We start from the raw sequence: 26,962 nt of genomic DNA, 5'->3' as shown, positions 1-26,962 counted from the left end.
TTGAAAAAAAAAAATGGTGCTTTAAATTTACATAATTAAGAAGTGTCAATCATTTACATGTATAGTACTTTGCACAAGACAGAGCTCACTCGTTATGTATTCCATTGTCAAATAAATTGATGTTTTTGAGATGACATTTAAGAGGAGATTAGTTTAAAGATAAAATCCTTTGGCATAAGAAGCAGAAAGTCAAAGAAAAAATGTGAATTTCCAAAACTGGAGTTCAAAAAAAATATTAAGAGGTACGGGAAAAATGGGACTCCTAACAACTGTGCAAGGTTTCGCCTTTGACTTCAGATCTGACAAAAATCCACAGGTGTTTCTTCCCATCTTTCGACTGTGAGAAGACAACTCAACTACATGGATCTGAAAGGACGTGGATCTGTCAGGACACCCTTGCAGAGAAAAGGAAACAGATCAAAAGGAAGAAAATTTACAAAACAAACGAAGTCTCTGTCTGTGTTCTGAGAATAATGGACTGATCGCCTCAGAGCCCAGACCTCAGTATGTCTGAATGTGTTTGAAAATACCTGAACTGTTAAGAAACAAAAAAAGGCTGGACTAGATATGGAAAGACTTCCCTGCAGATGTCTTTGAAGAACTGAAATCAAGTCTTCTAACAAGACTGGAGGCTGTAATAGAGGCAAATGGTGGTCACACTAAATACTGAAAAAAATGGTGTTGTAGTTTTTGAGGTTTAGATATCTTTTTTTTTTTTGTTAAATCTCTGTTTTCTCCTCTTTGTCCTGTAACATGGAAAACTTGTTTTAAATGACAGTGTTTGTGTTTTGGTTTTGTTTTTTTCGGGGGAAAAAAACGAAAAGTGGTTTCTGACTTTTACACAGTAATACACAGACACTTCTTGCCATAAGAAGTTAATTGAAATACTGCAGTTGTATTGGTGTAATGTATTATTCTCTTTAAACTGTAAATTTAAAGCACCATTTTTTTCAGTTGAAGATCAATAGAACAGTAGCATTCACCCACAATATAATCATTTGTATTCGAATTCTAATTGGTATTTACTACCCCTGCGTGAGCAGATGTGATTGAAGCACTGTCAAACCCTATTCGCTACATCAACCTGATGGAACAAAGAGCCAGTCAACTTGCAGCTCTCACACAGGAGGAGGGAGAACCGGAATACAAAAATGAGGAGGTGTGTAAAGTTCATTCTGAGTATATGTGGGTATTTTTTGTCATTTGGAACACGTTCTTATCCAGAGCTTGTCATTTTAATCATATTACAGTGGTAAGCTAACACAGTGGTAGGAAAGTTACCCAAGGACTCCTCTTAGTACTGCGCTGTATTCCTGCCCAAGCTGAGATTGTATACCTAGCCTGCTGTGTACTCAGAGCAGCACTCTTATCCACCGTTGTGTTTGAACTGCCACACTAAATAGCCCTCCAGTACTCAGCATGTCCACTGATGCATTAGCTGATTGGTCCATCCTGTGGGACACCACTTTGTCCTTTACACTTGACCAATCAAGCTGATGCAACCACAAGCTCCAATTAACACTTCCCTCTAGCTGCTGTTATGACAACTGCTCTTGTAGATGTTGTATTCTTAACTGGCTGTTTTGGCTGCAGTGTCCTAATGGGTAGTTACACAAAGCTTTGGGTAAGAGAAAAGGATTATTGGAAGGTGAGAGTGATCCAGACTTAGCATTAGCCATGATAAGAGTGGGATACCAGTGTTACATCTACAGAGTCTGCACTGCACTGCAGGTACTGTGACTGGTTTATAAACTTTTACTGTAGATCGTCATACACAAGGCTTCAGCTTAGAGTTAAAGGGAAAATGCTTGTGTTGTTTATTTACTTTTACTATTATTATTCATCTGTTTTAACTCTTTTGTCTGATGTTGAATTTGATATTTGATGTGAACATATTGATTCTGATTGGATGATGTGTTCATGCAGGTAGATGGGGGTGGGGAGCCGGTGTCGGAGCAGAATAATGAAACCCATCGTGTCCCAGCAGAGAACGGAATGAGTCATGCCCCCCTCATCTCAGTCAAACCCCCTTCAGTGGGCAGCCAGCATACGCACTCCTCAGGTACAGCTTCATGACCCCTATTTTGGACCTCTAAAAACATTTTTACTTTTTGAAATTAAAACATATTACTTAACAATAACAAAGATTGTTAGTACCTTTTAGATTTAATGATATTTTTATTCTGAATTATCTCATTATTTTCTTAAATGTCCCTGATGTCTAACATAACAGAAGTATATTTTTCCAGAATATTTGCAAATTATCTCCATTGATGTAGTAGTTTGGAGTTCAGAGGAAATATTTAGTGCTTGTTGATGTGAATTTTTCAGTGTCTTTTTGCACTTAGTTAAGTCAGTAAATTTGACACAGGATATGTATATTCAATCATTCTTTCATTGCTTGTAACTGCTTATCCAGTTCGGGGTCACGGTGGGTCTGGAGCCTACCTGGAATCACTGGGTGCAAAGTGGGAACACACCCTGGAGGGGTCACTGGTCCTTTGCAGGGTGACACACAAACACGCATTCACTCACAGACTCACACCTATGGACACGTTAGTCATCAATCCACCTACCAACATGTGTTTCTGAACTCCTCACAGACAGTCACCCAGAGCAGGGCTTGAACCCACAACCCCAGAACTGTGTGACAGTGATTCTATCTGCAGCACCACCGTGCAGCCCCTAAAATATATATAGTAAAAAAAAACTGATAATAATAAAGTTCATGTGTTGTGTGGGTGGCTCAGAGTCTCATCAGGTAGGTAGAATTGCTAACACAGATCCAGGGTTGTGGGGTTGTGGGTTCAAACCCCAGGAGTAGTTTGTCAGGAATTGGTGTGTACTCACCTTGTGTGCATTGGTCTCTTCTGGCTACCCGGGTATCCTCCCAAAGTCCAAAAACACATGCTGTAGGTGGATTGGCTGTGCAAAAGTGTCCAGAGGTGATTTCTAGTGTGTGATGTCCTGTGATAGACTGGCTGGCCCTGTCCACAGTGTGTTCCTGCCTTTCACCCAGTAATTCTGGGAAGGCTCTAGACCCACTCTAACCCTGAACAGGATAAAGCAGTTACAGAAAATGAATGAATGAATGAATGAATGAATGAATGAATATGTTGTTTTATTTCAAAAGCAGCAGTGAATGTTTCTCAACAAAATATTGTGTGTAGTGTCCACTCTCTGGACTGAAGGATAAACATGAATATATTGTATACAGTAGAGGACTGTGTATTTAACTGTGTGTGTGTGTGCATCTTTCTTCATGTGGAATTTGTTTCAGGATCTGTGAAGCCGGTTGTAAAGACTGAAGATGTGATTCAGAGTGTTTTGACAGGTACATCAGTGTAATCTCACTACAGCAAAAACACTAGGCATTTTTTGCCACTAGTACAAAGACAAGTGGAAGATAAGGCATATGTTTGTGCATTCAGAAACACATTCTGGGAGTTATGATGTACATTATATTCACATGCAAATCATATACGTATTTTTGAGTCAGTACATTCAGTCCAGTATTAAAGGTCTGTGCAAACCTTCATCAAACCTTGATGAGCAGTAACTTTAACAAAAAACAAAAACTATACTAAAAGATATACTTTCAACCAAAACAGAAGAACTACAATTCATAACTGAAAAACACTGGTAGTCTACAGTTTCTCCAGACCCCTCTACTGTGATAGATAACAGTATGTCACCAGCACTTCTCTGGAGAGCTCCTTTTCTGCAGTTTAGAGCCGACCCATATCTAATATAGAATATAACACAGCCTGTGCCAAAACCTAAAACGTGCTTTTATTATCACGTGTCTCTGCATTTAACCCATCCAGGGCATTGAAAACACACACACACACACAGAGAGTGAGACAAAGCACATCAATATTACTGACAGCAAGAGTTTCCAATGGCTAATTCAGTCCACATTCAAATCACTCCGAACCTCAAATTCCCTCCTCAACAGAAACTGAGCTCATGCGGTTTGCCAGGTTTAAGAAACTTAGATTAATTTTTAACTTAGAATCTTAGATTAATTTTTTCGCTTCAGATTTAAATGTCATATTTAAACCTGTCATATTTCAAACTTCTTTCCACATTAAATTGGCCAAATTACAAAGTTTATTTTGAAGTTATTCCACAACATTTTATTTGAATTTTCTGTTCTACTTTAAATAGGGGAGCATGCAAATGCAAGACTGAAGTTAGTTTTTGAAACACAACACATATCTCTCACTTTCTTCATTTAAAACACAAACCAGTTTACACCTTTAACAGATATTCATAGATATTTCTCTGTGCTTTTGCAAATAACTATAAATTACGTGCTGATACCTGTTCAGGGGAAAATGGCTAACTGAGGATCTGTCTTTTAGTCCTGCTGGGATCCATGCAGTCTCCAACTTTCAAATGCATGGCCAATATTTACTCTCATTACATTCCCCCTCTGTTCATGGTGATTTTTGTAGGATGCTGAGGCTTTTTACATGCAGTAGAATCTAATGATATCTCTGTTTACTTGCTCGCTTCCATGGCTGCCGTATGCTGTGTTTGTCTGGTTTTGTTTCCACAACCTGCCAACCCAGGGTGTGGAAACAGAACTGTGGATTGGGTGGTGGGTAGGATCACGGGCTGAACCTGACATTTTCTCAAAGAATAAAGAATACTGGCTGCAACAGTGCTGTCAGAGATACCAGTGCATCACGTTTCCTTAATCTTCAATAACACCTGCTAGTCATTTCATGATTTAGTACAGTAAATATAGCAGATAGCAACCTAATGTTTTTGTGTGACAGAGGTGGTGGCTCAGACTCTGGAGGAGCTGAAGCAGCAGAAGGCTTTTGTGCGAGAGCAAAGGAAGCAGTATAAAGAGCTGAAGGAGCTTGTGAAGAAGCACCATAAAAAAACCACAGACATGATTAAAGAGCATGCGGCTCGGCAGAACGAGCTGAACAGTGAGCATCTCCGCCGCCGCTCTGCCTTGCAAAAGAGTGCCAAACGAGACGGTAAGAAAAGGTAGGTTCCCTAACACACACACACACTTCTGTCACTCTCCATTACCAGCCCAATCACTTTTAATCACCTGCCTTATCACTACTTCTTGTTTAGGGTTGTGTTTGTCTATCACTTACACTTTCATTGTCTGGCTTTGTATATCATTTTGCAGTAGTTATGTTTATTCATTATCTGCTCATACTGCTTGCTGGTTTCTGGGGTTGTTTTCTAATAGATATAAGTAATATATTTTGTAAAACGGGAAAGATTGCAGTATGTACACCACATGATTAAAGATTGTAGACAACTACTTATATTTAGTGAATTAGCTACTTAAACGTGCACCCACTGCAGAAATATTGTATGTACTCTCCAAAAAGCATTAAACAAAATCTGACCTTGTGAAGCTGGACATGAGCTGGCTTTCGTCAGGTTGAGGAGTATAATGCCCAGTCAGCATTGAGTTCATTCTCTGTAGTGATGTTTTGGGATGAACTGGGCTGGCATCTGTGATCCAAACTTAAAGGCAGTTTTATTTTATTTTATTATTTTCTGGCTCTCATATATATATGTGTGTATGTGTGTGTGGTAGATCAGGTTCAGATCATGCTCTGTGTGCTGTGGATCAGGAGTTGGCTGCTCTGGAGCAGGAGAGTGCTCAGAAACTGAAAGAACTCAAGGAGCAGCAGCAGCAGCAGCTTCTCACTCTCAGACAGGACCAGTACTACAGTGAGCAGTACCTCAAAGGAAAACACATCAAGCAGGTACACACTTCCCCCAGAACTTCATCCAGAAATTACATGTACAAATGTCTTTCTTAATAAAGTAATAAAATCGGACTCCTCCAACGTATGATCCATAAAACATGATGTGCCTGTGTTGAGTGCCTTTCACCCCAGATAGCATTATCTCTCGTGGAAGTGCAGAGATACTGTTCCAATAGGAAGCACATCTCCACAGAAAAACGTATATGCCCCAAATAGTAACACGTGTGTGTGTGCGCCTGTCTGGGTTTTTAATTTAATTTCTGAAAGCCTTTTTTAAAACCCCATCTGTGATTGTGAAATAGGACGCAGGAAACAGACTAGCACTAGCCAAGTAGTTTTTTTTCTTTGTTATTTCATAATTTAAATAAATAGTTTTGCCTTGTGCAGCTGGTTGAGAAGCTGACCACAGTTGCTGATGAGTGCCAGAATAACCAGCTGAAGAAGCTGAAGGAGCAGTGTGAAAAGTAAGTGCTAATTTAACCTGGATATGAGTGTAGTGCCTTTATATGTGTGACTCTTACTTTATGTACAACACTTTACCATTTTATTACTTACAGGGAAAAGAGAGATTTGAAGAAGAAGATGGACAAGAAGAGACAAGAGAAGATAAATGAGTCAAAGTCAGAAGAGTAGGTCATTTTATATTTAGCACTTTATATGTAACTTTGTTCACCGCATGTACATTAGCTCTGTTATATAATTAATATAAATAAAACAATGCATGAGAAATTAAATATGGTTTCTCCAGAATTACTTGGAAATTAAGCCTTTCTACTTTAATTTCCATTCAGGAAATAGTTGAACTATTTTCTTCTTTCTTTGTATATTTAATGTTTGGGGAAATGTGTTTAATGTGTTTTTTTCACATTAGCATCTATACAGTCCATATATTATACAAATTTAACTGCATATTTTTCTAGAAGTAAGAGTAAGTGCAACTTCCTGCTGGAACTAATCAAGCATTCTTGTGGGCCAAATTTAACCCCTGGGTCTCACTTTGGGGAAGCCCTGAACTAGAAGTCAGAGAGCAACTTTAGTTCAAGAGCGTACACACTGTTTGTACGTTTACCTGCACAGCATTAACTACATTCTCATTTTACTATGTGTATCATGCAGAGACAAGGAGGAAATCAACAGATCACATGTGAATGTAGTTGTGCAGTACCTTAAAAGGGTGAGTAACAGCTCATACACAGAGAAACAGCAAACATGCACATCCAAAAACATCGCTTTGATAAACTCTTTTTGAGAGTAATTTCAGCCATTTGCATTTTATCAATATATTTTTGTAATTACTTAATGACTTCAGTGGTAAACTTAATCTACATTTGCTGTTTCTGATGTCAGGGAAAATGTAAAACTATACTGTTGCATTGGTTAAAAGTCAGGAAAAGAGCTGGAATATTGTTAGTGTGGGTGACACATGCAGAACTACAAAACCCGACTGTGTCTCACCTGCTTCTTTTGTCTCTTTAAAGCTGGAAGACGCTCAAAGCAAAAGGCTGGATAAGTTGCTGGAGGCCCACAAACTTATACGACAACAGATCCTGGATGAGAAACCTAAGGTATGAGAGAACCTTGTTTTTTTTCAGACACTTTTACTAGCAATTGTAGGCGGGACTCACTAAACATGGCATGAAACCACTCTCTCCCATCTCTCCCAAAACACACACGTGTGTGCGTCACCTCATTGTCACTGTTATTTTAGGAGGACTGCTGGCGAGAGGGAGAAGGTAAGCAGTCTTGCATCCCAGCCTTGAATAAAATAAGCTCTAATACTGAAACTAGTCTTATTGTGATGTGCACTGCTTTCAAAGCTCAGAAGCTTAATAAGTGGATGTGTTCTTTCTGCTGTAAATAATCATAATGCCACTTAAACAGCCTAACACTTACCAACTGCCCGACGTTAACACAGCAATGTTAGAATGCCATTCTGTAAATGCTTGGCACTGGTAATTAAGAACCCTGAGTAATAACATGTAATATATTGAACTGCACTCCCAATCATATGGAAGTATTTCTCATACTTGATGGTTTTGTTGGTAATTCACAAAAAACATTACAGATTACAGTTAGTTTGTTTTCTTATGAGCTAAATCCATGTTATTACCAGATTCATGCATGCTGTGTTATAATAGTTTATATATTTAATGCTTGTTAGTAGGATGCACCAAAGCAGTTCTGATTAAGAGCTATATTTTTGGCATATTTTCATTAGTTGTTTTTGCTTTTCACCCATATTCTGTGGGCTTAATGGACACAGGAAATACTGCAGCACACTTTTATACATTTTTTTCTTCGCTGTATGTGCTCTTAACTGTAGAGCATGTGCTCTTCTGTGGGCCAAGTATTTGAAGCTCATACATGTAAAATGTGTTGTGCAACAGAAAGTAAGATGCAGCTGACTGGCATAATTATGCAATAAAGTTTTTGTACAGCTGTAGTAGTAGCAGTATTCAGATAGAGATCTGGTGCATTTACCTCTGATTACATAAAAACATAAAAAATACAAAAATATGCTGGTTCCAGTCGTGCATCCTTATCTTTTGTAAGGCACTTAACAGCACCATCATTAGTAGAGCTTCTAGATTATAATGCTTTCCATCTCATTTGTCGTCTACAATGTATAATGTTATGAGCTTGTCTTTGAATTAATTAAATAAGGGGTCGTTTGTTGTTATTTTATTGGTTTTATTTATTTATATACACAGTTTCATCTTTCTGTTCATGCCAAGATCAGCACACAAACACTATCCACTTTAGTATAGACTGCTATTATGCACGTGCTACAGCAATAAGGTTGGAAACGAGTAGTTGATAAGAGTGCCGCCCTCCAGGTTAGGGTTTATCATTTCCCAAGTACTAAAAATGTAAATAAGAATGTGGTGAAGTGACGTTTTGTCACGGGTGTTGACTAGACCATGAAATATAATGTTGGATTCTTCTGCTTTTCTGAAGCCTATGTGGATAGTCAGCCGTGCAATGAGCTGTAATGTATGTATATGCTTTGCTTCAATATAGAAAAAGTCATGTAGTTTGAAGTGTATAAGCTTGCCTTTCTGTTCTACTGCATATCACTTTGACATTTACTTGGGGGGGACAGTGGTGCAGCAGGTAGTGTTGCAGTCACACAGCTCCAGAGTCCTGGAGGTTGTGGGTTCGATTCCCACTCCGGGTGACTGTCTGTGAGGAGGTTGGTGTGTTCTCCCCGTGTCCGCGTGGGTTTTCTCCGGGTGCTCCGGTTTCCTCCCACAGTCCAAAAACACACGTTGGTAGGTGGATTGGCCACTCAGAAGTGTCCGTAGGGGGGTGTGTGTGTGTGTGTGTGTTGCCCTGTGAAAGACTGGCACCCCCTCCAGGGTGTATTCCCACCTTGCGCCCAATGATTCCAGGTAGGCTCTGGAATCCTGAACCCTGAACTGGATAAGTGGTTACAGACAATGAATGAATGACATTTATTTGATACAAGTATGTACCACGGGAATACAATATATTACATTAACACAATTTTGTCTCACTTTTCAGTGATTATACAATGTTTATTTTTCATGTAATACATTTTAATGGCTGTGTATATTTGTGATGATAATCTCTATTTCTCTATTTTCCAATTACAAACATTATATTTAATGTGAATACAGCCTAAACATATTGTTGTTTGTTCTGTAAATTATATTTCTTATTGTTTTGTGCTTTTATTTGATGTTTTTCAAAGCAGTTTGTTAATCACATTTATAACATGCCTTACTTTTTGCAGAAATTATGTTTCATGTGGAAACCGTGCTCATATTTGAATCAAATGAATTCATTTCTATTTAGAAATGTTGAAGAAAGTAGCCGGTATGATAAGCAGTACCTGTTTCTGAACACTAGAGGGCACTATAGCACTGAGGACACTGTTTCATGGGCTTGCTGGATGCTACTGTCTCAGCAGGGTCAATCTAAGCTGGAGCTGCTTATATCTATATTAGGCATCATGTGGCTGGAGGTTTTACTTTTGGTCTAGTTTCTGCTGCACTTAATGGCCACTCTAGATCCCACCTCATGATATTACATGGCAAAGGTAACAATGACCCACTTTCATTTCATGCCGTTTTCATTAGATTTTGCTTGCTGGCTGGAGGTGGCTTCATGCGTTTATAAATATGCATATATGATATTGTTATTGTTCTTTCCAGTGATCCCTCAGGAAATATTTACTGATCAGGATCATGGTCCAGCTGCACACTTCATCCATCTGACCTCATTCACTCTAAGAGCAGGGTCCGGTATCAAGGCTAAAAATCATGAGAATCGGTACCCCTCATTGTTTTACGCAAACACACAGCCGGATATCTTTAGCAAATTCGTCAGAGTGAAAAATATCTCCCCCTAACCAAAGCAGGTCAGACACATTCAGCTGTTTATTTGTGCCTGAACCCTACATCAGCACAGAAGAAAAAAAGGAATGAGTGGAAGTAAACAGGGCAAAGCTAATATCTTAGAGAGAGAGAGAGAGCGCAGGAGAGCGAGAGATGTAGTCCTGACCCATTTTCACGCCTCGGAGCAGCCACTAATGGACAGCTATAACCATCCCCGTGTCTTTGGAGACCAGCTGGAGAACGGTCTCTGGACTCTGCTGACTTAGAGCTCACCAAAAAAGCAGGAGAGAGAGAGAGAGATAGGTAAAAGAGAAAGGCAGAGAGGACGATTGCACACTCAAATGTAATTCTTTCTACCACCACTTGCAATTAAAACCTCATTAAAATCTTGTCCAACAGCATTTATATTATCCTTTCTTTCAACCCCTTAAATCTATCTAAAGGGAAACACAAAAATGTTTTTTTCATGTAAATGTTTATTTGTTTTTCCCATTTTCATCCAGTAAACCCAGCTTCTACGCATACCTTTTTTCCATTCTCTATAAGATTATCTTAATGGAGGTGTAGGTTTTTTGACAGTCAAAAATATGGTAGCAGTGGAATCAAAATCTTTACTTATAAAAAAGTTCCTTAATTCATAGCATATTAATTTAACAATATTTTTCAGTGTAATTCCAGACTATTCCAACCACTGTGTACTGAAGGAAACATAAAGGGCAACTTGGAAGACCATGACCACAATGTATAGGGGTTAATTAAAGAGTGCAGGCATTGCAGTGTGCTACAGGGTGAGGAGGGATAAGAAAGGATGATGATGATTGTTGTCACACCTCAGTGTGTGTGCACACAAGTGTCAGTGTCCTGCTAACGTTCCAATCAAAATGGCCCCTAGGACTCCCACCAGCTCAGCACATGGCGTAATCTAATAAGCCTCGACTTTCAGAAGCACTTCAGGGAAAGAAACAAGAATGTGTGTTAAACATATGTTAAAGTAAGCCAAACATTTTTGATACACATTAATAAAATGCTCTGCTGCACTTCATATTGATGTCAAATGAGTTTAGTTACAGTACATATCTGGAGTTTGATTACTCTTTCGCACAGTTTACACTTTTTTTCCCATACTAATTTCCTAGAAAGTGATTTAATGATTTGGCAAGATGCACTGAACTGGATATGCAGATTAATTGTGGTTTATTTATTCTTATTGCTACTATTATTATTGTTTCTGTGTTGTTGTGTCTACAGTAACATTTTTCCAAGGAAAGATTGTGTGTTAGGTTGCTGGATTTGTTTGATGGTAGGGGGAGGCTTTCTAACCTGTCATGTTATGGAGCTCCCAGGTGTAATATTGTGCCAGAGTGTAGTGTGTAGCTTTTTTTTTTACTTTGACAGCAGTGAGAATTCTGCCCCATTAAACAAGACCAAGAGTTGAAGGCCGACAGCAGCATGGCAAGAATGGCTGAAAATGGTTGTCTCTCTTTACAAACAGGAGCTGTGTGTGTCTCCATGGCAACGCTCATCCTGGCCCCTAACCCCACCCACTCAACAGCCTTGCTACTGAGAGGAGACATAAACAAGCACAGAGGTGTAGCTTTGCACACAGCTAAAGGCCGGCACAGAGTAACAGACCTATACATGCAGACCACCACAGAGATATAGACCAAGTCACAGATACAGAGAGTGGAGATATAAACCTACACAGATGAACAGGGCAGTTTGCAACAAGCAACTTATAAACTTATAAATGTTCTAACTCAGCACGGTCCAACAGGTTTAAAGGGGACATATTATATCTCTTTTTAAACAAGTTAGAATAGGTCTATTGGACATACAAAACATGTTCATTGCACAAAATCACTCATATAAAGAGATCTCACTAGTTCTATTCTGCAAATAAGCTGTTGTTGGCCACACCCACCCAGCCCATGCATTTGTCTGATTCGGTAACTGCTGCAGTCTTTAAGGTGGAATATAAGAAAAAGTAGCAAATGTAGCTGTTTATTTTCCAGCTTGCAGATTTTGTGACTTTAAATGATGCAGTAGTTTTGTCCAGGCGCCTGTAACTGCTTCCCAGTAAACAAGGAACGTCCCTGGATGTTCAAAATAGGTCTAAAAGTAGTCTGACTGTCAAGGACATATTTTAAACGTCAATGGACATCCAAAATCCATCTTAATAATTAGTTAAGTGGTGACCAATCGGTAACGTCAGTGGACGTCCAAAATGCGTTTTATACAAGTAATTTATTTCGGGACCAATTAATAATGTCAATGGACGTCCAAAATATGTCTAATAGTCGTCTTTTCAATGTCTGTGTTTGGACGTCTTTTCAGCGTTCATTTTCAATCTTAAGGGAACCGTAAAGTCATTACGTTATTTCAACGTTGAATCAATGGCTAATTGTTTACTGGGTTCACTCTTCACTGTAACGAAAACAAACACATACTGGTGATTGTGTGAATATAGCAGCAGCATTTAAGTTGGAACTGAGATTTCAAAGAACTCAACTTAGCACTTGGAAATAACTACGTAATTTTGTTAAGGTGATATGAAATAGTAAAGAACTTTTAGACTCTACTGGTTTGGGGAAGTTTAAAGAGTACTCAGTATAAAACATCAGTATATGTTCAGCTTCAAAGTTTGGTTCATGACACTGCCACTAGTTGTGGAAAGCAGCTGCACAGTGACCGCCACCTATAAATATATTACCGCAGCTATGATTGTAGACTACTATTTATTAACAATCCAACCTCGAGAAGAACAGTCACAGGTTTACCTCAGGGCTGTTCCCACAGCTCAGTCTCTTGGTGTTTTTTATTTTCCTGTTTTCATTTCCTGAAGGATAGTTTCTTTGTCTTCTGATTATACACAAACTCTCCTTGACACAAGGGGACCTGTTTGTGGGGCCGTAAGCAACGTGCGTAGTGAGCGTATATAGCTGTCCGGCTCTGCCTGCACAAACACCTTCACGAATTCCAGGGTGGATCTATGCAAATTTCCATAGTGTGACGTTACAATAAGGGAGCCATCCAAACGGCTCGTAGAAGCGTATGATTCCTGACACTAAAACCTTTCAACTTACATAAAACGGATGGATGTTTTTTTGTTTGTTTGTTTGTTTCGCGATTGGAGTGTTTATAAGAGCAGTAGAGACCCAAGAGAGTTTTACATAATATGTCCCCTTTAAAATATCAGGTAATTATGACATTCTAATTCTATATACATAGGAAATTCATATAGTATATACTTACCCATTAGCTAGAAATAAATACTAATCTGGGCTGTAAGAGAAAACAACTTTACAGTGATGAAACAAAATGAGAACCCCCAGAGAGAGCCAAAGGTAAAAGTGGTAAGGAAAAACTCCCTCAAAGCTAGAGGAAGAAACCTCGAGAGGAGCCAAGAGGGGGTGACTGACACCTAAAGTTGTGTGTTACTCAAACGAGGCTGTGAATTTGTTACAGCACCATTTTATCAGTCAAACCCTTAAAGAAAAGTAAGTCAGTAATAAATATCTAGTTCCAGCGATGCCCTGTTCCTTTATCAAGTGTAGATCACTTGGTTGATAAAATGTTAAGGTGCTTGGTTTTGTTCAAAAATGTATCTTGTTCTTTTCTGGTAAACGAGTTGCTTTACTGTCATCTCAACACAGTGCTTCAGTCTTGTAGCTTTGTATGAACAGAAAATAACAGGCTTTCCATGATCATACACACACTGTCAGCAACTGACAAGATAAATTATTTTTAATAGTTTATTATTTGTTATTATTGTAAACAAAGACATTGATATGAAGCGCCAAAGCTTCTCCAGACCTTCCAATGACAAGGGAATGTATTTTGGGCTTTTCTGTTTTTGAAATGCCAGAAACACCTCTGTGACTATGGCTAATGGTGGTCCGGCTAAATTAGGCTTGCCTAGATTCTCTTTGCTCTTGTTTAGTGTAATTTGACATCTCATACTTAGCAAAAACCAGTGTAGTCATGACAAGATAAAGACCAAGACATATAGTCAAACTCATATACCGCCTCACAGATATGCACAGTACACATCCGTACACAGATAAAGACCATAATACAGCATACACACAGATAACACACAGATACAGCTCAGTCTGAGTGAGGGGAGGGGGTGTGTGACTGAGATATTCAACAGAGAGAGGAGCAGGGAACAAGAGGGGAAGATGAAGAATAGAGAGAGTAAAGCTCAGAGACAGTAATGAGAGGTATTATTAAACAGTAAAGGCCCAAATAGGGGAGGGGGGGTGGGGGTAAAAATAATAGACTACAGCTTTTCATTGCTAGACAGCAGAAAAGAGAGACAGATGGAGTGGTATGTTTGTACGCAGACATGGAAGCCGAACAGCTTGTGAATTGACCAGGCTCGCTGCACTTGGTCCTGCTCCCAGAAACAGAACGAGGGACTGGCATACACTTCACAAGGTTTACACACATCCCTCGGCCTGCTGCTAAAGCCCTAGTGCCGGGCCGGCCAGGCTTTCGGCCTGTTTGATGTGATCCGCTCGGCCAGTCAGCATTAATAATGCACACCGGCCGCCTGCCTCTACACACTGGGGGAAGTCATTGTCACTCGATAGAAACCAGAGGAGCCCATATAAATCCCCAAGGCACCGCCCCCATTGCAAAGATGTTCGGCATGCTTACAGTGGCAGGAGTGAGCGGCTGTGAAACACTCTTTGGAAGAGCTTTGGTGAAGTCAGCACCAGATCCACTTCCTTTTCTAGAGAGCTGTTTCTGCCATGCCTCAAGTGGAGGTATTTGTTTGAAAAGCAAATGGGGAAATAGCAGTGGCTTCCACAAGGAGGTGATCTGTTCATCTGCTCCTCTTTTCCACTTACAGCTGCACATTCTCTCCAGTTATTCCCTCTCCTGACCCCCAGGTCTTATGTTTGGATGTACTCAGGCAATGCCAGGCTGATACAGCAGGATTTATGGATGTTTTCCACCTGTGCTTCAGGATTGCAAAGGTTTTATAAATCTTTTAACACAGTATAGCTGTTCAAGCGGCACTTACTCTTCCTGTTTCAAACCAGCATGATTTAGATATTAAAATATCACATGGGGCAATTAGATCCAATCAAAAGCTGCAATATTAAGCACACGGTCTGGATTGGATGATGATGATGACCCAATTACTAGTTCTGGTCCTTAGTACACGTTAGGTTCCAATGTTTGTTGCTGTACCACAAATTCTTCTGAAATCTAGGAGGGAGTTTGCCACCCCTTACTGCATTAATAGCCCCTGACCTTTGGCAGTGTCATGCACTAGCGCCAAGAACAATAGTATGATCAGGAACTGATGTTGGAGGATTAGGTTTAGTTTTCAAAGACTGCTCTAAAGACTCATTAATTCTCAAGGTTAAATATGGATTCAGATATGCATGGAGCCTTACTTTGTGTTTATTTTGTGTGTATTTTGTGCATATTTTCTGAAAGCTTACAGATTACAGATGGATTAAACACTACCACTGGAAACCCCGGGGTAGTGTATGCAGTAGTTCAAGGGAGACACCACCATTGGTACACTAAGTGAAAGAATTCTCCATCCACGTGTCGCAAAACATTTAACAGCCTCTCAGACCACCACCATTTTACACCACCGCGTCTATCATCATGTTTCTATTAAATAACATTACGTTATTACCACCTGCTCCTCCGTTGTCATTTGTGTTTTTGTCAGAAATTTTTCACTCTTAACTGCCCTCTAGCCGATGTATTGATTAATATTTATGTCAAAGTAAAGGATGCATAGAAGTATGTGCACCTTGCTCTGCCTCCTTGCCTGGAGTCCTGCCATGCCTCATGTAAGTGTGTGGAATTTCTTTTTTGGGAGGGGCGATGGACAACAGTTCCTGTGCAAATAAACATAAAAAAATAAGGAAATATATGATGTCTGTTGCATTGGACAAAGAGTCTGAAAGGGCTAGAGAAAGCAGTATCACAACTCTACCCTCTCTAAATGCTGGGGCACATTCCCCATAGTGCCGGTATTGGCAGTGCTTTTCTATAGTGATTTAACAGCTTGCGTGTGCACAGTTGAAAGCCACAAAATCACTCATTAGGAGAGGCATCTACAAACATTGGACCTACATTGACATTGGACCATGAGCTTGTAAGATATTTTGTGTGTGTGTGTGTGTCTATATTAAAATCAAAGTAATTTGTATTGCTTTATTCATAACTACAGATGAGTGATAATTGAAGTGTCATAGCTCTAGGATATAGTACAAAATGAACATAGAAGAGCAGAATGCTGAGAATTTTATTCTGTATTTTATTTCAGTGCAAGCAGGAGTTTTCAGCTAAAGCAGGGGTGCAGGCAAAAGCAGTGCATCCATATGCAGAGCAATCAGTGTTGTCCAGAAGAGCTGCTCTTCACTCGATGGTGGCTTAGAATTAGGACAGATGTTGGAGAAGGTCATTTTCCTCCTAAAGTGTTTTAAGAGTGCTGAGGATTGGAGCTGAGTCTGGTTTGTTGACAGATGACAGGTCTTTTGAGGGAAGACATATTTAACATCCGTAGCTCAAGAGGGACTGGAAACTAGACTGTGTCACGCTTTCATCTCTCAAGGTCATTTGAGGTGAGCCAGTTAATTTGGTTCTCCTTTACCACTATGCAACACCGCAGAGTCTGCCTCAGCACTGAGGTTTCATTTTCCCTGTAGTCTGGTGCTATTGCAATAATGTATGGCACTCTGATGATCTTTTACCTTCATGTGAGCTTTGGCTACAGTTTACAAAAGCAGTGATGCTGTGCAAAGATGTCACATCAAGCCATCATTAGATGTTTAATTCAGCTCATTCCTGGAGGCAAAGCCTGCACTCAGCTAGGGACCATCTGTAAATATGGAGCAGGTGGCCTGTCTGTTTCATGTTTACATAATCACTGCCTGGATACGTGGGTTAGCCAGCAACTTACTGCACGTTCCGTTTGAATCATTGTCCGCATACACAGGCTCTGGTCTCTGATCAATTCTTACTGTTAGGTCTTTGATCACCATTATGTTTTGATTAGTAAACAGTGGCTTTTCCCGAGATGGAATGAGTAAACATGACCAGTACTGTGCTCAGAGCCCTACTTTGATTAGTGTAATTACACCTCAGTATTGGCATTAATATATTATTCAGTTACAATGTTAACGAAAAGTAAATTTACCATATAGAATGCTTCACACAGGCTCCAACAGTAACTGGGTGCCTTGCTTTCAATACTTTTGCCTCTCAGCAAAATTTCAGAGTATTTATTTAGCCTTACAAGTTGCATTTGTGTTTTCTCTGAGTTCAAGCAATCCCCAACACACTCAGTGATTTTGAACTCTGGGTTCTGGGGAAGTCAGTCTGCTGTTCTGAGGACACCAAGTTATCTTCCATGATTTTGCAAATTCATTGCAAATTTTTGCTTTTCTCAGTTACGGATCCTTGACAGCTACACATCCCACGCTGTGTCCTCACAGTGAAAGCATAGGCCGAAACACTTGTGGATTTATTTTTTTTTCCCTTTCAAACAGCAAGCAAAATTGAAGCTTGATTTTCTCTATTATTTAAATATGAATCTGTAATAACCACAGCAAGCGTTTAGAAGGAGAAAAAAAATGTATTGCACTTCACATTCAAAGCAGCTGAAAGATTTTTGCACCCTCCCCCTCCTTCTCAGCTGCTAAGTGTTGCCAGGTTAGGGAAATATGAACCTACACGAAGACGAGTTTAAGAAATTAAAGTTTTAACTGGACCATCAAAGTTAAAACAAATGTGCCATAAACAACCTACTTACACACGTGTGTACATCACTAAAACATCTACACTAACAAAAGGCAAAAGTGAATGAGCCACCACTGGTTTTCCTGTATTTACCAGCTTGATATTTGAATTAAAACTTCCACGTTAAATATCTCGACTGATGAGGCTTTTATCTTTGTAATTGATTCTTCCTTCCATCTTAAATGTAATTTTAAATGTAATTCAGGTGGAATTATATAGTTCCACCTTATACGGGTCAGTTTACCAAGGCTAATACTGGAGCTATTTGCTGTGCAGCTTACTATCTGAATTTTCCATTATACCTTAAATAGGCGACTATATGAGGCTAAAGTTAGCATAGCAACAATGCTTATTCCCCACTTTACACACTAATGGCATTTATAGCCATTAATCTGTTCATATTACCTAGTTTATCAATCAAAAACTCACAAACTACAGGCATATGGTCGTTTATCTGCCCTGAATACAGATCTTATTCATTTAAAATACACAAACAATGGTGTTTACATCCTTAACCTCTAGTCATTACTCACTTATTTTTCCAAAACATTTTACATCCGTTATCTGAAGTACTCAATAATTCACACATTTTATCCATACATATGTGACCTGTTAAGGAGAAAATTATCCAAATCTGCATCCCTCTTATTGACTTGCTATCCCTGTTCCCTTGCTTGCTTCCATGGCTGTAGCATGCTGTTTGTGTTTTACCTGGCAACCTGGGGTTTTTGTACTTTGCTGCGTTTGGACAGAAGGTGGGATCTCAGGTCGAAACAACAAGAGTTCCGCTCCAGAATGGGTCTCCATAAAGACGAATATCCTGGCTAGAGCACTGCTCTCAGGGATGCCAGTGCTTCAAATTAGAATGATTCCTTAATCTCTGATGACACATCCTGGTCAATATATTGAGATTTGGAAGCTCACTGCTATCTCTGCCAATGTTGCAGCTCAACACTGTGGATGTGATCTATTAAAAGTCCTTATCATGGAAAACTGATTTTTTTTAGCATTAGCTAAAGGAGCCAAAATATATTTCATTGTAAAGAGCTTGATTCATAGGTTTTAGCAAGTGGGGATTTTTGTATAAGGCATAACACAGGGCACCCATTAAACAGAGGCCTGTTTGTTTACACGATCATTAAAGGAACACTAGATGGTATGGTTACCTTAAGATTACGGCTTCAAAGTTCATTGTGCCGCTTCACTGTCCTTTAATAGGGAGAATGGAGCCTCTGTCATTGCTCGTCTTGGCTCAGCACTGCAGAAACTGCACTATGTAATTTTATAGGAGGGTGGGAAACAACCCCTCCCTTCCCTCCCGCTCTCCCTTGATTTCAGGACAGTGTGGTAAATGTGAATTCCTCTCTGCAATTGTAGGGGGAGCCCAGAAGCAAAATTACCTACCTAGTGTTCCTTTAAAGGCACGGTAATAAGCAAACATTTATTCAGAGAAACGTATGGTTCAATGTATATCCGAAATTTACTAGACAACCGTTTTTAGTGAATTCAAAGTTAAGGTGAATGTACAGCTTTTATAATATAATTCATAAAAAGGCATGAACTGCAGTGGGATTCTCTGGAGCATCTGCATATGAGCCTAAAGTCAGCATGAGGACACCCAGACATGTCTCTCAGCATGCATTCACGAGAGTGATGGAGCACCATTCAGTACTTTTAGGATGGGTTAGAGTCACATTTGTACAAAACTACCTGTCCTCAGTTATACTCTTATGGCTGAATGCCATCAGACCTCCACAGAAATGTTCTAATATCAAGTCTGAAGCTTTCGCACATCATTGGAAGCCGTTGTTGCAGGAAGCAATGTCCAGGCTTTTAAAATCACAGTGAATAGAAGAATCCATGTAAATGGAGAAATGTGTTTAGAAGATGTGTTTTTTCTTCTTCTTCTTTTGAAAGGTTAGCCAAAGCTCGGGGGGGTATTAAGAGCTGAATGTGTTAAAAAGAGAGTGACAGTGGCCTGAGTGAGAGGAATGGAGAGACAAGGTGCTAGTCATGGCTGCATTTTTAACACCGAACATAACCTGCTCTCACCCGACTCCAGCTTTTGCCTTCCTTTCCTCTTTTAATTACCTCTGCTGTCACACCAGCCCCCAGGTGATAAAGAGGTGACACACACACACACACACACAGCGAGACCCATGGGTGACATGGCTTAGCGTCAAATGCAGTTGGGCACCCTGGTGAACTGTTGCTCCGGGCCTCTTCACCCACAGTACACACACACACACAACACCTCACGCACACTCATAGGGGGACAGCAGATGTCCTTCCCCTAAGTAGGTCACGCTTTGTGCTGGGCATTCACGTCTTTTGCCATCTGGATGCTCCGTGTCACCGTCAGCTGCGCGGAAATAGGAATTGCCACAAGGTGACCTCTGTGACGGAGACACCTGTGGGCGGAGAGACCACACGCTGCTTCAAACTTCTACTGCATGCGCTGCAGAGGCCTGTATGGGGTAGATCCTACCTTAACTGTACATTTGTGTCTAATCAGAATGCATTCTCCTTCTGTTTTGTGATCAAGAGCTAATCATCCCGCATTCGTACCTGACCCTGACCTTTGTGAGACTAAATGGCAGTCAAATCCACACACTTTTTCTTGAGAACTTTTATTTCGCTGTAGTGCTCAGTCTAGGTAGATCTAGCCCCAGTTTTTGGCCAATGACATTCCGCTGGCTCAGAATTCCAGTATGATTGCACTTTACAGATAGTTTAACTGTATTTAATCACTTAGTTTAAAAACATGTGGGGGGGTGGTCATTACATTTTTATTAGATGATTCAACACAAGTTTGATAAATCACCATTGACAGTGATATTTAGTCTAAGATTACGCTTAATCCCTGTCTGGAAAAGGAAACCACGTTTGGAAATTCCTCACAGAGGTAACAAAATAACCAAATCATACATATTAAAGTTGTTCACAGAACTATAAGCCTTGGGATTAAGGTATTATAAAGGGCATCGCTGAGTTTTGCCTTTAGTGTGAACGGAAATGAACCGGATGCCCTGAAAACCAGACCCTAGCAGTCGATGTGAGCCTTTGAGGAGATTGGGCAGAAAGGAGCATTGAGTGTGTTTCTCTACAGTTGCCTCTGACACAATTCGTCTTTGGTGCTTTTCTTTAATTACAATGCTCCCAGAAGACTGAGTGGGGTAGTTAACCAGTCAAATAAGCATTAAAGCAATTATTGGGTCAGAATGAATACAATTCCGTCATCTTTAATCATTAGGGGAGTCTATGCCTGGGAGAAAAACATTGTGCTGCGCTGAACTGGGAGAGCCAAGAGAGGCAGGAGAGATGAATTGAGACGACTATCATTTCTGTGGAAATTGATTTCTCTTGGCCTCTGAGTGTTTCAGTGGGTCCTCGCCGGTGCTCAGTGCTCAGAGCACAGGCTCCTCTCTGACGGCCTAACCCCGGACTGCTGAATCACCCAGACGCTGCTGCTAGACTCTATTCATCAGCTTTTGAACACCTCTCTTCATGCTGCAGTTAACTCTCTTGAGAGTGTGTCTGGGTTAAACGCAGAAGCTGTAACCTCTAAATGCGTCATGACAGGCTTCACTGGGAGAGCTGGATCATAGCCAAGAGTTGCTGATAGCTTCTTATGAGCTCAAATCTCGTTCTGGTTGTTTCTGCAGCTGCAAAGCGAGCTGGACCAGGAATACCAGGACAAGTTCCGACGGCTCCCAGTGGAGATCCAGGAGTTCTTCCAGGAAGCCACTAAAGGCAAGGCAAGCATTGAGATTGAACAGAGCATCCTGAGTAGCTCCACCTCAGAGAATCTGAACCAGAGAGCAGGCCAGTCTGAGGAAGACCTGGAGGAGCCCTCTGCAGAGAAGGTGTTCGACACACTGCTCTGAGTTGGCCCCTGGCCTTTATAGTTTAACTGTAGTTATGCCAACATGTACATATGTTTTTGTAATATCTTTCTTCCTGGTGGTTTCTCTAATTTAACGTGCACCTTTCTGCTACATTGTCTGTAGGCTTTGTTGCATTGATGAGTTGACGAGACGACATACTTAAAAAGTGGAAAGAATACTGATTTCCTTATAATATTGTTATAAAAGCTCTGTACTGCTGTTAAGCACCTGTTATAGAGTTTGTTTTAAACAGACAATGTTGAATATGCTGCTTCTGTTTAGAGAACCAATAGAAAAGAAATTGTTCAAACTTTCATTGTTTATGACCAGTTGTAGCCTGGGTGAGAGCCACTATAGGTATTTGAAAGTAAACCTATATAAATAGCTGTATATTTAGGCATTTGGGATCTTCCATGTACTAGCATTGAAGTCATTGTCATGGGGTCTGACTCGTCACTTACAAATCTGTTATTGTCTGTTTTACATTACCCACGTATTTTGTTCTTTCTTTTAAAATGTGTTTAATTTTTTTATAGATTTGATATCTTTGTTGTTGGTTTTTATTTTTATATTTGGTTAATGTAACTAAATGTACGCTTAGTTTCAATGGAACCCAACAATGGGAAAGTCATGCAACTGCATGTTTTTGTACAGTTGTAAAGTAAATGTTACTTATGTAGCACAGAGAGAAAATGAACCATATGCATCTCATGTATGTAAATAATACTAAATGTTATCAAAAGAACAGAAAGACTTGTTTTAATGACCATGGTTCTAGGATTGTCTTTAGAGGTTCTACAAAACATTTTGGCAGAAATGTCATTTCAAGGTTACAAATGTAGTAACCTTGGGTATATTTGGGTGTTGTGCTTTGATGGATTCTTTTTATTATTTTTTTTATTTTTCCTGTGATTGGAGTTGCTTTAAATGTCTACTGAAGTGTGATAATCACAGTTGGATCAAAACCTTGTGTCTCCATAAATGCAACTTTACAGGTGAAGAAATTTTTGTGCAAGTTAATGTTACAAGATTGTAACGTTAACGCATTACAATCATTTCAGAGCATTTCTATTGGTCCATTTGTAGTAAAATTTTGACACTTACCAGGAGCTGATGTTAATGTCAAAAAAATCAAAATGTCATGAACAGAAATGCAAACTTCTGTTTTGACGACAACACAATAGTATATAATTATCAAGAAAATTTGTCAGCTGCAAATCGTAAAATGAGAAATGTTCCGAACTGCCCATTTTATAGTACAATGTAGTGTGCCAAAAAAATGTCTGCATGTGTGTCTGTGCATGTCTACAAAATAGTCACTATTATCAATGTTTGTCTCAGAGCTGCAGAATTGTATTACAGCCCCAGTGCAGTGTCTTATCAAAACCAGTTTGGACATTATGCTTCTTTCGGCTGTAATCTAGATTAAACTAGCAGTTAATTCTAGTGTACTCTTTAAAATACAGATGCTAAGAACCTTTACTCATGTCTCTTGAGTTCATCAGTGTCTCCTGTTCACAAAAAGCAGTGGTCAAAGGAGGGCTAATGTAAGTTTTTTAAAGCAGGATATTTTTTCTTTATTTTCTTTATAATCAACAGAAAAAGCTATTTCATGACCACAATGTTGTATGTATTTGCCTATTCAAACTTTCTCAGCTCTCCAACTGGGTAATTTTATCATTTCCCTGTAGAGTCCCAAAGTGTGGGATGGTTGGAATCAACTGATCATTGCAAATTAATTTCAGAAATAATTTTCAAATAACGGACTGTTGTACGGTTGATGAGGTTCCTTTACCACAGAGGTAATGCTGCATTATTTCATTCAAGTGTCTTGAATGTTGAGAACATGGAGAACATCTCTCCGTGTGCAGCATTAGATCAGAGCAATTCCCAGCACAGTTCATCTTAAGATATTTGTACATCTCCTTTGTTCAGGACTACAATTTACCATGAGATCAGCCCTAAGGAAGTCTGGATGATTTACCCACACTGCTCTGCCTGGCTCTAGTGCCACAAATTAAATATGTAAAGTCTAATACACTTGAAATGGATGTGTATAGTAACATGATCTGATTTGTAATATTTCAGAGATTATTGCCAGTCTGTGAGTCCTGTGCCTTTCGATATGTTTGCCTTGTTGAATGTGTGTGAAATGCATCACTGTGTAAAACTGTCTTTGTAATATAAGGTGTATGTTTAGTTGTGTGTGTCTTTGTGTGTTTGTTTTTTTTTTATTTTTTTTTTAAATGTGTGCACTTTTAGTACAAAAACACTACTGAGTAAACTTTGTGATTAGCAGTATTTTAGACAGAAATGTTTTCTATATTCTGTAGTGGACAGTTTTCTCTATGCTACTTGTTTCTCTTCAGCAGAAAGGTACTGGATATGAATTCTCAAAAGAATGTCAAAGAAACCATGAGCGGAAAAAAAAGTGTGTGTGTATATTATATACACATACACATGTTGAAATGTAAAGAGGACTACAGTTAAAGAGACAAATATGAGTGAATAAAATGAATGTTAATCCCATAAGCCTATTGTGTGGGTTTTTGACACACATATTTCTAATTGTCTGACATGTAGTAAGCATCATGCCTACATTAGCAAGTACACGTGTTCACATTATTGTAAATAGTGATTTCTAATTACTGCGCAGAAACCAAACTCTTTTAAACTCTATGTTCCAGTACACTGAATCAATGTATACACCTCTGATTTCTGAGGTTGTTTAGCAGTGGAAATAAAAAGTAATGCCGTCTACAAGAGACAAGTAGGCTAACACTCCGGCACACGCTGCATGAAATTAAGTCGGTTATTAAACCTAAAGAGTATATAAGGCTTGCTAAGCCATCTGTACACTGTTAGACAAGGTGTTGTACAGATACTTTATTATTCAATAAAGGTAGAAATTTATCTTTTAAACCTAATTACAGTGGAACCTCTACCCACGAACTTGATCCGTTCCGTGGCCCGGTTCGTAAGTAGAAAAGTTAGTTTCTCGAGTCAATTTTCCCCATTTAAAATAATGGAAAAGCAATTAATGCGTTCCAGCCCCCACCCCGAAAGTCACACTTTTTGCACTGATATATGTTTACAAAACTCAACTCAAATTGGTTAAAAAAAAAATACATGTAGAATTACTAAAAAGAAAAAAGAAATAAAGTTTTAAGTGGTTACATATCGCTACCTTGAAGACGTGACGACTGGCTGGAGGAGTAACACAGGCACTGGCTGTATGACGGGAGGTGGGGGGTGGGTGGAATAACGGAAAGTAGGCGGGTGAATGTGGGGAGACGGAGCGTAGATACGGCTTAATTTAGCACGAATTTTGATGTCTGCTATTTACACTAATGCTAAATTGCTAAAGCTACAATTTGCTAATCTTAAAAGCTTGCTCATGTCTGGGCGCGCTGAGAGACTCGCCTATTAGTGGCCATTTCCAGCCACCGGCTCGGCGGAGGCTCGGGTTCGTTTCTAGATTCATGGTTCGTTGGTGGAGGCAAAAAATATTTAAATCCAGTTCGTATCTTGGAAAGTTCGTTAGTAGAGGTTCCACTGCATTGTACTTGACAAATCCTGATGGTCTGTAGGATATTTGTGTGGTGTCCCGTCATATGACGTCCATTCCATAAATAACAGCATTTGAGAATGTAGCCAAATTCATATTTCAAATAGATAACTTAAAGCATGTTAGTGACCTTGGAAAATCCTGTTCATTCCTATTGTTGAGCAGTGAAGCTTAGAGTTGGAATTCTTAATAAATGCATGACACCAGCTTTAAAATAATGCCAGACTTTGGGGGATTTTATATAAATAGTTAAAACAATCACAAATCCACAAGTCCAACATTTTATTAGGACTTTAATTAAGTCCCTTTGCACTTAGAACCTCACTGTCTATGAGTGCAGACATCTAGAGGATCTCAGGAGGACATTGTTTGCTCAGATTGTTTTGGACGTTTTGCTTGGCTGGTGCTTCTGGTGGCTGTAAATCTGAGGGCTACCTAATGCCTTTGTCTTTGTTTGAGAATTATATATATATATATATATATATATACACCAAGTTTTAGTAAAGAAGTGCTGGAGCTCTACCAACTGACCTTGATAGGTTAGTAAAGCTGAAGGTGTATACTTCCCATTAGCAGTAAATTACACAGCCATATTTCACACTGTGGTGCTGTCAGCTTGAAAGTGAGAGAAGCTTCTCTGGTGTCGGTGTGTGTGGGGCCCGTAAACACATCCTGCACGGCTCATTGCTTTTAATCTAGAATATTGTTTAACTTTGTTTGAATCTTTAGACATCCGGAAGGAAAAGGTCATTTCAATGGCTTGCTTTAAAGATTCCCCCCATGATATACACTCACCAGCCGCATAATTAGTAACAGCTCAGTCATACAATTATCTAGGCAGCCAATCATATGATCATGTGCACTGACATGAAAACACGGGTCAAAGGCTTCAGTAAATCTTCACATCAAACACCAGAATGGGGAGAAAAAGAAATCATCATCTCACTGATTTTGACCATGGCATAGCTGAGGTGGTGTTCAGAACCTGCTGATCTCCTGGGATTTTGCATTCAAATGATCTGGGGTCTACCCCTGGGTTGCAGGGTGTTATTGGAAAAGCATCAGGGAAATGTGACTTTTATTCCCCCCCCCCAAAGTATTCATTACTGTGTAAAGTGTTTTATGGTGTCAGCAAAGGACACACGTAAAAGCAAATATGTCTTTCATCCAGGTAGTTAGAAGCATGCTACATAGCTACAGTGAAGCTCTTAAGTCATGATAATCACATGCTGAACTCCTATTCCATGCACCAGACACTTGTAGTTCAGCAGAAGGCTGGCAGAGAGAGAGAGAGAAAGGTAAAAAATGATGGCAGGGAAGCGGAGAAACAGCCTAGTTGGCCCAATATGGGGAGACACAGTGCACATGAAAGAGAATTATTCAAAGCTAAAGGCGCTGTGATCGCTGTACAGCTGTAGCCCTTTGCTCTGGTATCTATCAAAGCAGGAGCCACATGCGCTCATCCACTAGGGGGGAATTTTCTATAGCCTACTTCCTGTCATCTCCGTGGCAACACTTGCCCCTGTCTGTTTTTATGTAAGAATAATCAGGATGCTTTCGACTGGCCGTAACACATGGTTAATCCAGTTTCCCTCATGATGACCTCTGATTTCTCGG

The 26,962-nt window shown here is 39.7% G+C and overlaps 1 protein-coding gene across 2 annotated transcripts in view; it reads left to right on the top strand.

Moving 5' to 3' along the window:
• The window catches only part of plcb1l (phospholipase C beta 1-like), a 125,657-nt gene extending 101,379 nt beyond the window's left edge, over nucleotides 1-24,278 (top strand). For both annotated transcript variants that reach the window (XM_066676509.1, XM_066676510.1), the window contains 10 exons: nucleotides 1,044-1,159; nucleotides 1,927-2,062; nucleotides 3,281-3,334; nucleotides 4,788-5,007; nucleotides 5,579-5,750; nucleotides 6,141-6,217; nucleotides 6,311-6,382; nucleotides 6,870-6,927; nucleotides 7,232-7,318; nucleotides 21,556-24,278. In XM_066676509.1, the coding sequence (XP_066532606.1) occupies nucleotides 1,044-1,159; nucleotides 1,927-2,062; nucleotides 3,281-3,334; nucleotides 4,788-5,007; nucleotides 5,579-5,750; nucleotides 6,141-6,217; nucleotides 6,311-6,382; nucleotides 6,870-6,927; nucleotides 7,232-7,318; nucleotides 21,556-21,777 (1,214 nt within the window). In that variant the 3' untranslated portion in view covers nucleotides 21,778-24,278. The remainder of the gene's footprint in view (nucleotides 1-1,043; nucleotides 1,160-1,926; nucleotides 2,063-3,280; nucleotides 3,335-4,787; nucleotides 5,008-5,578; nucleotides 5,751-6,140; nucleotides 6,218-6,310; nucleotides 6,383-6,869; nucleotides 6,928-7,231; nucleotides 7,319-21,555) is intronic.
• The last annotated feature ends 2,684 nt before the right edge of the window (nucleotides 24,279-26,962 follow it).

Source organism: Hoplias malabaricus, chromosome 7, assembly GCF_029633855.1.
Source record: "Hoplias malabaricus isolate fHopMal1 chromosome 7, fHopMal1.hap1, whole genome shotgun sequence".
NCBI lineage: Eukaryota > Metazoa > Chordata > Actinopteri > Characiformes > Erythrinidae > Hoplias > Hoplias malabaricus.
This window is presented reverse-complemented; position numbering and strand designations above follow the sequence as displayed.